The sequence below is a fragment of the Tupaia chinensis genome, unplaced genomic scaffold, assembly GCF_000334495.1.
Source record: "Tupaia chinensis unplaced genomic scaffold, TupChi_1.0 Scaffold148822_1, whole genome shotgun sequence".
In the NCBI taxonomy this organism is placed as follows: Eukaryota; Metazoa; Chordata; class Mammalia; order Scandentia; family Tupaiidae; genus Tupaia; species Tupaia belangeri.
Genome location: NW_006208669.1, coordinates 336,841 through 348,266, shown reverse-complemented (window position 1 = coordinate 348,266; position 11,426 = coordinate 336,841). Strand labels below are relative to the sequence as shown.

The window sequence follows — 11,426 nt, the reverse complement described above, 5'->3', positions numbered from 1 at the left end:
CCCAGGGAGATGTCCCCCTCTGCAATCCTTCTTCTCCATTTTCCTCTCAGGATTCTGGGCATGCATACACACAAGCCCAGTGTGATTTTCAAGCTGCTAGGTAGGTCTGGCACTTGAACTACAGTCAGCCATGTGGGAGTCCAGTGCCTTAACCACTGTGATACTTGGCCTCCCAAATTATGACTCTTGTAATAATAAAAATGTTTAAATACCAATCAACAGAGAAAAATGAGGAGAAATCTATTTTGATCCATGGAATACCTTTGAAAACCAATGAAAGACTGATTGCACTTAACTAAGGGATCGGAAGTAGTCAAAGTCATAGAAGCAGACAATCGAATGGTGGTTGCCAGGGAGCTGGCGAAAGGACAAAACAGAGAGTTGATTTTTCAATGGATATTAAATTATAGTTATTGTACCAGTTGGTGGTGTGGTGCTTAAAGCAGCTTAATTGCACATGGTTGACTGTGCAGGTCAACTCTCAGACAAAGTGGCTTGGAAAACTTGCAAGGCATGTGTTCATGCATGCCCAATATCCTGAGAGGACAATGGACTGTAGTGTGGCTCTTACTCCTGGGAGGGGCTGATTTCTCACTCTCTCTCTCTCTCTCTCTCTCTGGTGAGTGCATGTGACCAACAGCAGTACTAAAGAAAGAAAGCCTATTAAAACAACATATAATACTCCATAAATATATACTATTATTTGTCAATAAATACATGAACAATCCTGTAGAATACCTGATCTCTGGGAACAAAGAAGTGAGATAAGAAGTCCTAGCAGAGATGACACTATGAAAGCCTAAAGGGGATTAAATCCATACAAGAACATAAAAAATAACTGTGTGATTGTAAAATATTACCTATGGCATTTCAACGAAGTGAGTAATTTCTGTTCATGAGAAATTAATCATCTTATTTTCTTTTTAGATAGTCACTATGGAACCAGGAAATGATACACAAATTTCAGAATTTCTTCTTCTAGGACTTTCAGAGGAACTAGAGTTACAGCCCCTCCTATTTGGGCTTTTCCTCTCCATGTACCTGATCACTGTGTGTGGAAACCTGCTCATCATCCTGGCCACCATCTCAGACTCCCACCTGCACACCCCCATGTACTTCTTCCTCTCCAACCTGTCCTTTGCTGACATCTGTTTCACCTCCACCACCGTCCCAAAGATGCTGGTGAACATCCAGACACAGAGCAAGGTCATCACCTATGCAGGCTGCATCACTCAGATGTTCTTTTTCATACTCTTTGCAGGGGTAGATGACTTTCTCCTGACTGTGATGGCCTATGACCGGTATGTGGCCATCTGTCACCCCCTGCACTACATGGTCATCATGAACCCCTGGCTCTGTGGAAAGCTGATTCTGGCTTCATGGACCATGAGTGCCCTGTATGCTTTGTTACATAGCCTAATGGTTTTACGGCTGTCCTTCCGTCCACATGTGGAAATCCTCCACTTCTACTGTGATCTTAGTAAGGTGGTCCATCTTGCCTGCTCTGACACCTTTCTTAATGACATGGTGATCTATTCTGCATCTGTACTGCTGGGTGGAGGTCCCCTCACTGGGATCTTTTACTCTTACTGTAAGATAGTTTCCTCCATTCGTGCAATCTCATCAGCTCAGGGGAAGTACAAAGCATTTTCCACCTGTGCCTCTCACCTCTTAGTTGTCTCTTTATTTTATTGTACAAGCCTAGGTGTGTATCTTAGTGCTGGTGCTGCCCACAGCTCACACTCAAGTGCAGCAGCCTCGGTGATGTACACTGTGGTCACCCCCATGCTAAACCCATTTATCTACAGTCTGAGGAATAAAGACATAAAGAAAGCCCTGAAAAGATTATTGGGGGGAAAGGTATATTGAGATCTATTTTTCTTGAATATAATAATATGTCCTGACTACAAGCTTCAACCTCTCAGAGCTAATGTCTCGATTCTGAATCAGATTTTGGGAGTAGAACTTGGTCCTCCTATGAGTCCCGGAAGTTTCCATTCCTCTGCTTTCCAATTCTCTGTATAATTTTAGTAAGTCTTTAAATTCAGATTTATTGTCTCTATGATATCCAATGACTTTTGCTTTGTCACTTCCCCACTTTCCTGAAGCCATTTCCAGTCTCTCATCAAAATTATTTGTAAATTCTCAGTCCTCTTATAGGACATTGTGGACTTCATAGGAATTTTTTCTTCTCAAGTGCCATAGATCACAGTATTATTTCTTTTGTTTTACTGAAGCTACAGTAGTGAATTGTACTTGTTTCTGGAAAAAAATAAGAACTGTGCTTAGAAAGTAAAACCATTTAAATCATTTGAGGGAGAAATATATTCAAGACCAGAGTTTTTCACTTTTGGGGCCTTCATTCATTCATATATATTTGGACTTTAACTGCTCTTGTTGATAATGTAGACTTTGGCATCTAGTGTGTTTTATAACTGGTCAAAAGTTCTTAAAAAATGTTTTCATATTTTTAAAGCAAAAATTTATCCAATAGCTAGCACAGCTGACACATACCTATATATGAACCCAAGTCTGACTTTAGGCATAAACCCCAGTGAATAGAGTGAACATACTATAAATTAAGTTCATTGGCAGATCAAATGAATGGGGGGGGGCGGGGAAAGGCATGGAGGGCAACCGTGGATGCCAGGGACAATGTGGGAGGAGGATGGGACATGGCAGAGGGTGGGGGATGGGGAATCAGGGATGGCAAAACAAAAGGCAAGGTATGCAGGACGTAAGAATTGGAAAATCATTTGCTGAGAACATGTATGTTGATGTGCTTGATTGAGCCAATGCACAGTGTATTTTGGATGGAAAATTCATTTGTGTGTTGTGATGGTGTATAATGAATTAATGTAAAGCATGAATAAAATTAAAATAAAATAAAAAAACTACTAAAAAAGTTATGAAGAATCAAAAAAAATGTTTATAAAGCACCTGATTACATAGAGAAACTCAATAAATAGTATTCTAAACAGAAAAAAAAGCAAAAATTACATTTTTAAAAATAAAACAGAGAACTTTACAAGCTTATGTCTGTTAATCATTCGTTCTCTAGTCTCCCTCCACCCACTTTCAACCACCCACTGCCCTCTCTTACAATCTCTGGTATCTACACTTATCTTCTCCACTATTATATCTTTGGATCTTTTCATTTATGCCATGGAGAGCAGACATTCAGTACACATTGAGTGGGGGTATGCAGTGTGTCTCTTTCAAATCCTGACTCACTTTGATTAATAACAAGTCCTCCATATTCATTCACTTTGACTCAAACAATAGCGGTGTCATTGTTTTTGTGGCTGAGTAATAGTCCATAGCATATATGCGCCACCATTTTTCAATCAGTCTTCAGTTTTTAGATACTTAAATTGATTTCATGTCCTAACAATTGTGAATAATGCTACAATAAACATGAATGTGCAAGTGTCTTTCTGAGTGTCTTCTTGTCTTTTGAGTAAATACCAAGAAGTAGGACTATTGGGTCATGTGATATTCTCTTTGTAGGTTTTTGAGGAACCTATACATTGTTTTACACAGAGGTTGTTCAGATATACATTCCTAATAGCAATGTAAGGGGGTTTCTAATTCACCACAGCCTTGCCAGCAATTTTCCTTTTTTTCTTTTCTTTTTTTTTTTTTTGAGAGGTTTTTGCTATAGGGTGCGTGTGCTCGACAGAAAGACAGAGAGAGACAGAGAGACAGAAAGCAAGAAATCACACCCCCAGGGGGGATGGCCACACCACAATCCCTTCTCCTCCATTCTCCTCTCAGGATCTTGGGCACGCACGCACACACGCCCGGCGTGAGTTTAAGCTGCCAGGTCCAGAACTTGAACTGTGGTTGACTACATGGGAGCCCAGTGCCATAGCCATTACACCAACTGCTGGTCTTGCCAGTGCTTGTTCTTTCTTTTTTTTCTTTCCTTTTTCTTTTCTTTTCCTTTTTCTTTTTCCTTTTTTTTTGATTCTAATTATTCTAATTGAGGTTAGATAGTATCTCATTGTGGTTTTATTTTGCATTTATCTTATGACAAGAGATTTTGAACATTTTTTTCATATGCCTTTTGGCCATTTCTGAGTCTTCCTTGGAGAGATTATTGCCTGCTTTAAGAGGTCTTATTTAAGAAATCTTCGGAAATCAGCCGTTAGCTTAATGGCTATGTCGCTGGACTCCCACATAGTCAACCGCGGTTCGAGTCCCGGACCGGTGGCTTAAACTCATGCCGGGTGCGTGTGTGTGCGTGCCCAAGATCCTGAGAGGAGAATGGAGGAGAAGGGATTGCGGCGTGACCATCCCCCCAGGGGGTGATTTCTTGTTTTCTGTCTCTATGTCTCTCTCTGTCTGTCTGGCGAGCGCACGCGCCCTAAAGCGAAAACCTCTCAAAAAAAAAAATCTTTGTCTACTCCAACATCTTCAACAATTTCCTACCAGTAGTTTTAGAGGTTGGGTTTATATTTAAATCTTTGATCCAAAGGTTCTTATTCCCATCTTGAAGATCCTGGTTTTGGTTCAGCTCTTTTTCCACAGTGCATATCATAGTCACTCTGAAAACCTGCACCCAGAATGATCTACTTTACCATTTTCTTAGGCAGATAATTTTGTACTCTATGAAACATTTTGAAATAATAATATTGTATGAACAATGAATAGGTTAGTTATTGCTAGAGGTGAAGGACTGGACAGGGAGGGAGATGGACACAGCTGGAAGAGGGCAGAGTTGGCTGTCCTTGTGTTTATAAAACCATTCTGTGTTGTGGACTCATCTATGTTAATAATCTGTCATGGTATTGTACTATGGTTTTGCAAGATGTTTCCACTGGAGAAAGAACACATAGGCCTCTGCATTATTTATAACAAATGAATGTTAATCTGAAATTTTCCTCAAATAAAAACGTTAACTAAAAGTAAGAATGAAAAAACTAAAAAAGAATATTTAATAGACACAAGGATGAAAAGTTAGTATCTTTACCTCGTTTGACACGCAATTCATTTATGGTTTGAGAATCCACATTGTTTGCTATAAAAATGCATACTGGTTAAATGTAAATGACATAAAATTTAAATAAAAAATACAAACTTAAAAAAGTCAACTACATAAACTATATTTTCCTTCACAGTTGAAGTTTTGATGTGTTTCTGTTTTTGTTTGGACTGTTATTTCCTTTCTGTTTGCCTCTATGCCTATTTCCTGAGATCTGGAAAGACCTTGAAGAAATTTCAATTAAAGCTTCATCCTTACTTGGTTCATGATTTCACGCTCCTGAGCCCCATTTCTGCAACACAGAATAAATTTGCTAATAATGAGTCCTACTGGAATGGTATTGTGTAAAAATTAAATGAAATAAACCATATAAGTTTCTATATTCACTTAATTGTGCATAAAGTGATCCACATATAGCTCGTAATTATCCATGTCACTAAATGACATTTTTTTAAATTTAAAAATATTTTTAAGATTTTTGTGTGTCCTTTCTCTAGTGGAAACATAAACACTAAATTACATTTTTTTAATTTAAAAATATTTTTAAAGTTTTTATGATAGAACATGTATACTTGTAGGAGAGAGGGAGAGATAAAGGAACACAGACAGAAGGAATTTGAGAAATCATTTTCCCTCTGCAGGGGGATGGTCATGCTGCAATCCCTTCTCCTCCAGTCTCCTCTCAGTGTTTGGGATACACAAGCTCATTTGACCAATGTGATGTTCAAGCCACTGGGTCCGGGACTTAAACTGTGCTTTCGGCCAGGTGGGATCCAGGGCTATAACTATGCCACCTGTTGCCCTGTGACAATTAAATTTTAACTCATGGTTGGTGAAAGGTGCTAATGACCTTTGGAGGTGGGAGAGTTCACAGAGAAGGTGTAATCAAGACTAGATTCTTCATGCTTTCAACTTGGTCTCTTGAGAGTAGCAAATCTTCAGAAAATGGTCCTTTCATTCCAGACCAGTGTCCATGAGGGAAATAAAGTACTAAGACGTTGTAGTTATAAGGAGGAAATGTACCTAATGAGCAGATATACCGAGCTGTAAATATTTCATTTGTAATTGTCCCTCAAGGAGTACCGCCTCGGGCTGGATAAAACACAGTTGTTTTTGGAATCTACAGTCTGGCTAGGGTACCATGCTTAATTCTTTCATTGTGTCTTGTCTGGGGACAGAGCTTAAGTCTCCATCATCCACTTTCCAGGGAGAAATTCATCCTTTCAGAAGAAGACTGTCCTCTTTGAGAGCCCATGCAGGTGAGTCTGAGAGCCCTGTAGGTACTGCAGGAATGGTTCAGAGAGAATGGATGTTAAGAACATCTACCTGAGATCACCTGAGAGCCAAACCAGCCTAGCAAGAGCTGAGACATTTGGTTACTTGTCTGGCTACATTCTTTATCATTAGTTAGTTTATTTAATATGTTAACAAGCCATGTGTCTGTCAGACTTAGCAATGCAGGCATCGTTCTGGACAATTTAGTGATGGGAATAGACATCCAGTTGAATGGGGGTGAAGAAAAGATGAGAGAAAAATAATATTTCAGTCAATTTAGAACATGTGCCCAGAAATTTGCAGTTAAAGAAGTAGGAAAAGTAGAATCAGAGTTGTGATAAGATGTGTAATGACTTTAGTCTTCTGAGGAATTTTTGAATTGTGGGTATTTTTTCAATGACTTTAGTCTTCTGAGGAATTTTTGAATTTTGGGTATTTTTTCATGTTTCTGTTTCTGTTTCTTTTTCTTTCTTTCTTTCTTTTTTTTTTTTTTGGAAGTTGGAGAAGAATGGATTGCTTGCAATTCATACCTTGTAATAATAGTTCATGAGACATACATTTCACAGTTTCTTCTTTCACATTGGGCATGCACACATACAAAATTATTCACAAGTAGAAAATGAGCAGGTTAAAGAGTTTTTACTTACATTTATCTTCTTGCTGGTGAGGTTTAATAGGTTTGTGAGTCTGTTAGCTTTTTACTTTACTTGCAAATCATGCAAGTCTTTTGTTTTTCTGTTCTGCGGTCTGAATATTCTTTATTTCTTTTTTTTTCAAAGAATTATTTTATTTAACTTTATTTATTTATGTATTTATTTTAATTTGACCAGAGAGGGACAGAATGAGAGAGTGAGAGAGAGAGAGAGAGAGAGTGAGAAAGCAAGTTGCCAGGTCCAGGACTCAAACTGTGGTCAGCCATGGGGGAGTCCAGCACCCTTAACCACCACACCACCTGCCAGCCCTTCTTCATTCTTTTGATTTTTTTTATCCTGTTAAATAGTGAAGCAAAGTTTTAAATAAAAATTACAGAATACCATGAATTATTTTATGTATTGATTGATAAAATACAGATATATACTGGGTGAATGTGAAAAGTTAATAGATTTTATGTTATCAAATCTAATAGTAAATCATATTATGTACATACCTACTCATCCCAAATTTTTATTAACTTTGAAAAATTTTTTCACATTCATAGTTAAAATAAATTCCATTTTTTTCTATAGGGAAGTTGTGCTCACCAGAGAGAGAGAAAGACAGAGACCGGGAGATGGAAAGTGAGAAATCATCCCCTTCCCTAGGAGGGATGGCCACATTCCAATCACTTCTGCTCCTTTTCCACTTATAAGTTTGGACATGCATGCACAGATATCCAGTGTGATTTTCAAATTATGGGGTCTGAGATTCAAAGGGCAGTCAGCCATGTGGGAGTACAACACCTTAACCACTATGATATTTGTTGCCCCCCTCCGCCAAATTGTGACTAATATAATACCGATGTCTGACTACTAATCAATGGATTAAAATGAGGAGAGATCTATTTTGACCCATAGAATACCTTAGAAATGTAATTCTGTGTGATTTCACTTAACTAAGGTATCTGAAGTAGCCAAAGTCATAGAAGAAGACAGTAGAATGGTGGTTCCAGGGGATTGGTGTAAGGGAGAAACAGACAGCTTTCATTGGATATAAAATTATGGTTATTGGGCCAGCTGGTGGCTTGCTTGGTAGTTAAGATGACTGGATGGTACATGGCCGACTGCATAGATCAAATCCCAGACACAGCAGCTTGGAAAACATGCCATTCCTGTGTGCATGTATGCCTAACATCTTGAGAAGATTGTGGTATGGCCATTCCCTCTGGGGGTGATTTCTCATGTTTTCTCTCTCTCTCTTTGTTTCTCTTTCTCTCTGTCTGATGAATGCATGTGCACTTTGGAAAACAAAAAGAAAAATACCTATCAAAACATCACATTGGATGTAATAAATATGTACTATTATTATTTGTCAATAAATAAGTCAAAATCCTGTAGAATACATGATCTATGGTAACAAAGAAGAGGGATAGGAATTGCAAATCAGAGATGGCACTGTGAAAGCCTAAAGCAGATTAGAAGTATACAAAAATAAAGAAAAGAAATTTGTGACTGCAAAATATAAACTATGGCATTTCAACCATGTGAGTAATACCTGTTTGTGTGAAATTAGCCACCTTATTTTCCTCTTTTCAGGTAATTACCGCTGACACATGGAACCAGGGAATGATACACAAATTTCACAATTTCTGCTTCTGGGATTTTCAGAGGATCTGCAATTACAGCCCCTCATATTTGGACTTTTCCTCTCCATGTACCTGATCACCTTGTGTGGAAACCTGCTCATCATGGCCACCATCTCCGACTCCCACCTGCACACCCCCATGTACTTCTTCCTCTCCAACCTGTCTTTTGCTGACATCTGTTTCACCTCCACCACTGTCCCAAAGATGCTGGTAAACATCCAGACACAGAGCAAGGTCATCAGCTATGCAGGCTGCATCACCCAGATGTTCTTTTTCATCCTCTTTGCAGCATTAGAAAACTCCCTCTTGACTGTGATGGCCTATGACCGGTATGTGGCCATCTGTTATCCTCTGTACTACTCTGTCATCATGAACCCCTGGCTCTGTGGAAAGCTGGTTCTGGCATCGTGGACCTTAAGTGCCCTGTATGCATTATTACAGAGCCTAATGGTGTGGCGGCTGTCCTTCTGTACACATGTAGAAATTTCCCACTTCTACTGTGATCTCAGTAAGATGGTCCACCTTGCCTGCTCTGACACTTTTATTAATGACATGGTGATCTATTTGGCAGCTGTGTTACTGGCTGGTGGTCCCCTCACTGGGATCCTTTATTCTTACTCTAGGATAGTTTCCTCCATTCGTGCAATCTCATCAGCTCAGGGGAAGCACAAAGCATTTTCTACCTGTGCTTCTCACCTCTCAGTTGTCTCCTTATTTTATGGCACAAGCCTAGGAGTGTACTTTAGTGGTGGTGCTACCCATAGCTCACACTCAAGTGCAGCAGCCTCGGTGATGTACACTGTGGTCACCCCCATGCTGAACCCCTTCATCTACAGTCTGAGGAATAAAGACATAAAGAGGGCCCTGAAGGGCACTGTAGGAGGAAAATGTCAATTAGCCTGGACCTGAAGTAATGCCCATGATAGCAGAGTTCAATGTCTTGGAATAAAAAATTGTGATTCTCTGATCAGATTGCTAAAGTACTTGTCTACACAATTTAAATAACATGGTGTTTACGTTCTACATTCTCTCGTATTCAGCAAAGATATTCCTAGCCTTGTATCAGAAATTTAAAATTTTCACATCTCATAGGAGAACATGCACACTCTTTTTTTTAAAAAAAAAATTTTCAGAAATTTAAAATTTTCACATCTCATAGGACAACATGCACACCCTTTAAAAAAAAATTTATTAAGAATTATTTTTCTTGGGGACCAGTGGGTGGTGTGGTTTGAGGTGCTGGACATTCCCACATTGCTGAACACAGTTCAAGTCCTGGACCTGCTAGCTTTCTCTCTCTCTCTCTCTCACTGTCTCTCTCTCTCTGGTCAAATTGAAAATAAAAATAAATGCATAAATAAAGTTAAATATATAATTCTTTTTAAAAAGAAGTGAATAAATAAAGTTAAATATATAATTCTTTTAAAAAAGAAGTTTTTAAAAAATTTATTTATTATTATATTTATTATTTAACTTGACCAGAGAGAGAGAGAAGAGGGTGGGAAATGAGAAAGCCAGGTACCTGGTCCAGGACTTGAACCATGGTTAGCCTTGTTGGAGTTCGGTGCCTCAATTACAACACCACCTACTATCCCCACACATGCGTCTCTTAAGAATAATGTATTCTCAAATGATGTATATAATTCTGAGCATGCTTTCTAGAGTGTTACTAAAATAACTGTTTTGCATTGTGTTGTGCTTATTGAAAAAGAGAATGACAACAAGAATAAACAACTAGAATAAAACCCCACATTTTGTTTGGCGACTAATGCCATTAATGTAATTAACAGTAAGGAAAAATCTGAAACAGCAGATTTTTGTGTACGTGTCTGTCCTTGCTTCAACTATCTCTATCTGAAATATAGATGTTAAAATATTAGTGTGTTTGATTACCATAATAAGCTCTTTAGAATCCTACTGTGTTATTCAGCTCAGGGTTCATATTGCCTTCTGTAATCACTGTCAAAAGTTGATGATCAAGCCCAGACTCTGTGGACAAACCATAGCATAGCATAATACAGAGCATGGACTAAGCATGGTCTACGTGTGGACCATGGTACAAGTCCTGAGCCCAGTCAGCTTGAAATCTCACTGGATGGGTGTTGTAGCCAGGATCCTGGAGGTCTGGGGAACTGGAGGAAGGGAATATCAACATGGCCAAGTCCTGTAGAAAGTGCTTCTCTCTATCTTTTTTCTGTTTTGAAGTGTATTTATTTTACATTCATTCACTGATCATCATCACAGCATACAAAATGCAGTTTCCCATCTAAAATACACGGTGTAGTGGCTTAGTCATACATGTTGTCATCAACAAATAATTTCCACTTCTTGTTTATCATACATATATGTATCCATCCCTCCCATCTCTCACTCTCTGCCATTTCCCACCCTTCTCCCACACTATCTCTGGTCTCTACAGTTGCATCCATTCTTCCCCCCCCAAACACACACACTTTAAGGTTAACAAAATATCTTAATTGATCTAACTACTTTCAATAGCAAGTTCAGCTGATATATAAATAGCTGTAAACAAATATTTGACTTTAGGCATGAAACTGTGAGTAGAATGAATATACTATAAAATAGCACCTAGCTGAGGCTATATAGCTTACTGTGGTCATTAAATAGGTATTTTTAATTTTTTTATACATATATAAATTTAATTTCAAGAAAGGCAGTTTTAACTTTAATAAATCAAAATAAATAAAAAGTTAAGAGAATTTTGCTTAAGACTTAGAGCTAGAAAGCAAGTTAGGATTCTGTTCAAATAGTAGGTATGTGGATCTGTTGACAATTCAAGACAAAAATCCTTATCTTTGGTGTAGAAAGCATAGAAAAAGATTAGTATTGTTTTAGTCAAAAGTCATAAAATTTTATTACATC

The 11,426-nt window shown here is 38.3% G+C and overlaps 2 protein-coding genes across 2 annotated transcripts; both read left to right on the top strand.

Moving 5' to 3' along the window:
- Nucleotides 1-936: 936 nt before the first annotated feature.
- Nucleotides 937-1,869, top strand: LOC106734125 (olfactory receptor 7A5-like). The gene has a single exon (XM_014585076.1). It carries the CDS (start codon nucleotides 937-939, stop codon nucleotides 1,867-1,869), a length of 933 nt encoding a protein of 310 aa, XP_014440562.1.
- Nucleotides 1,870-8,510: 6,641 nt separating this feature from the next.
- LOC102473174 (olfactory receptor 7A5-like) lies at nucleotides 8,511-9,452 on the top strand. The gene has a single exon (XM_006170675.1). The coding sequence runs from the start codon at nucleotides 8,511-8,513 to the stop codon at nucleotides 9,450-9,452; it is 942 nt and encodes a 313-aa protein (XP_006170737.1).
- Nucleotides 9,453-11,426: the final 1,974 nt, after the last annotated feature.

What these genes read in the sequence shown, in the direction of transcription:
- LOC106734125 (XM_014585076.1), top strand. Translation starts at nt 937, where the DNA reads ATGGAACCAGGAAATGATACACAAATTTCAGAATTTCTTCTTCTAGGA.
- LOC102473174 (XM_006170675.1), top strand. Translation starts at nt 8,511, where the DNA reads ATGGAACCAGGGAATGATACACAAATTTCACAATTTCTGCTTCTGGGA.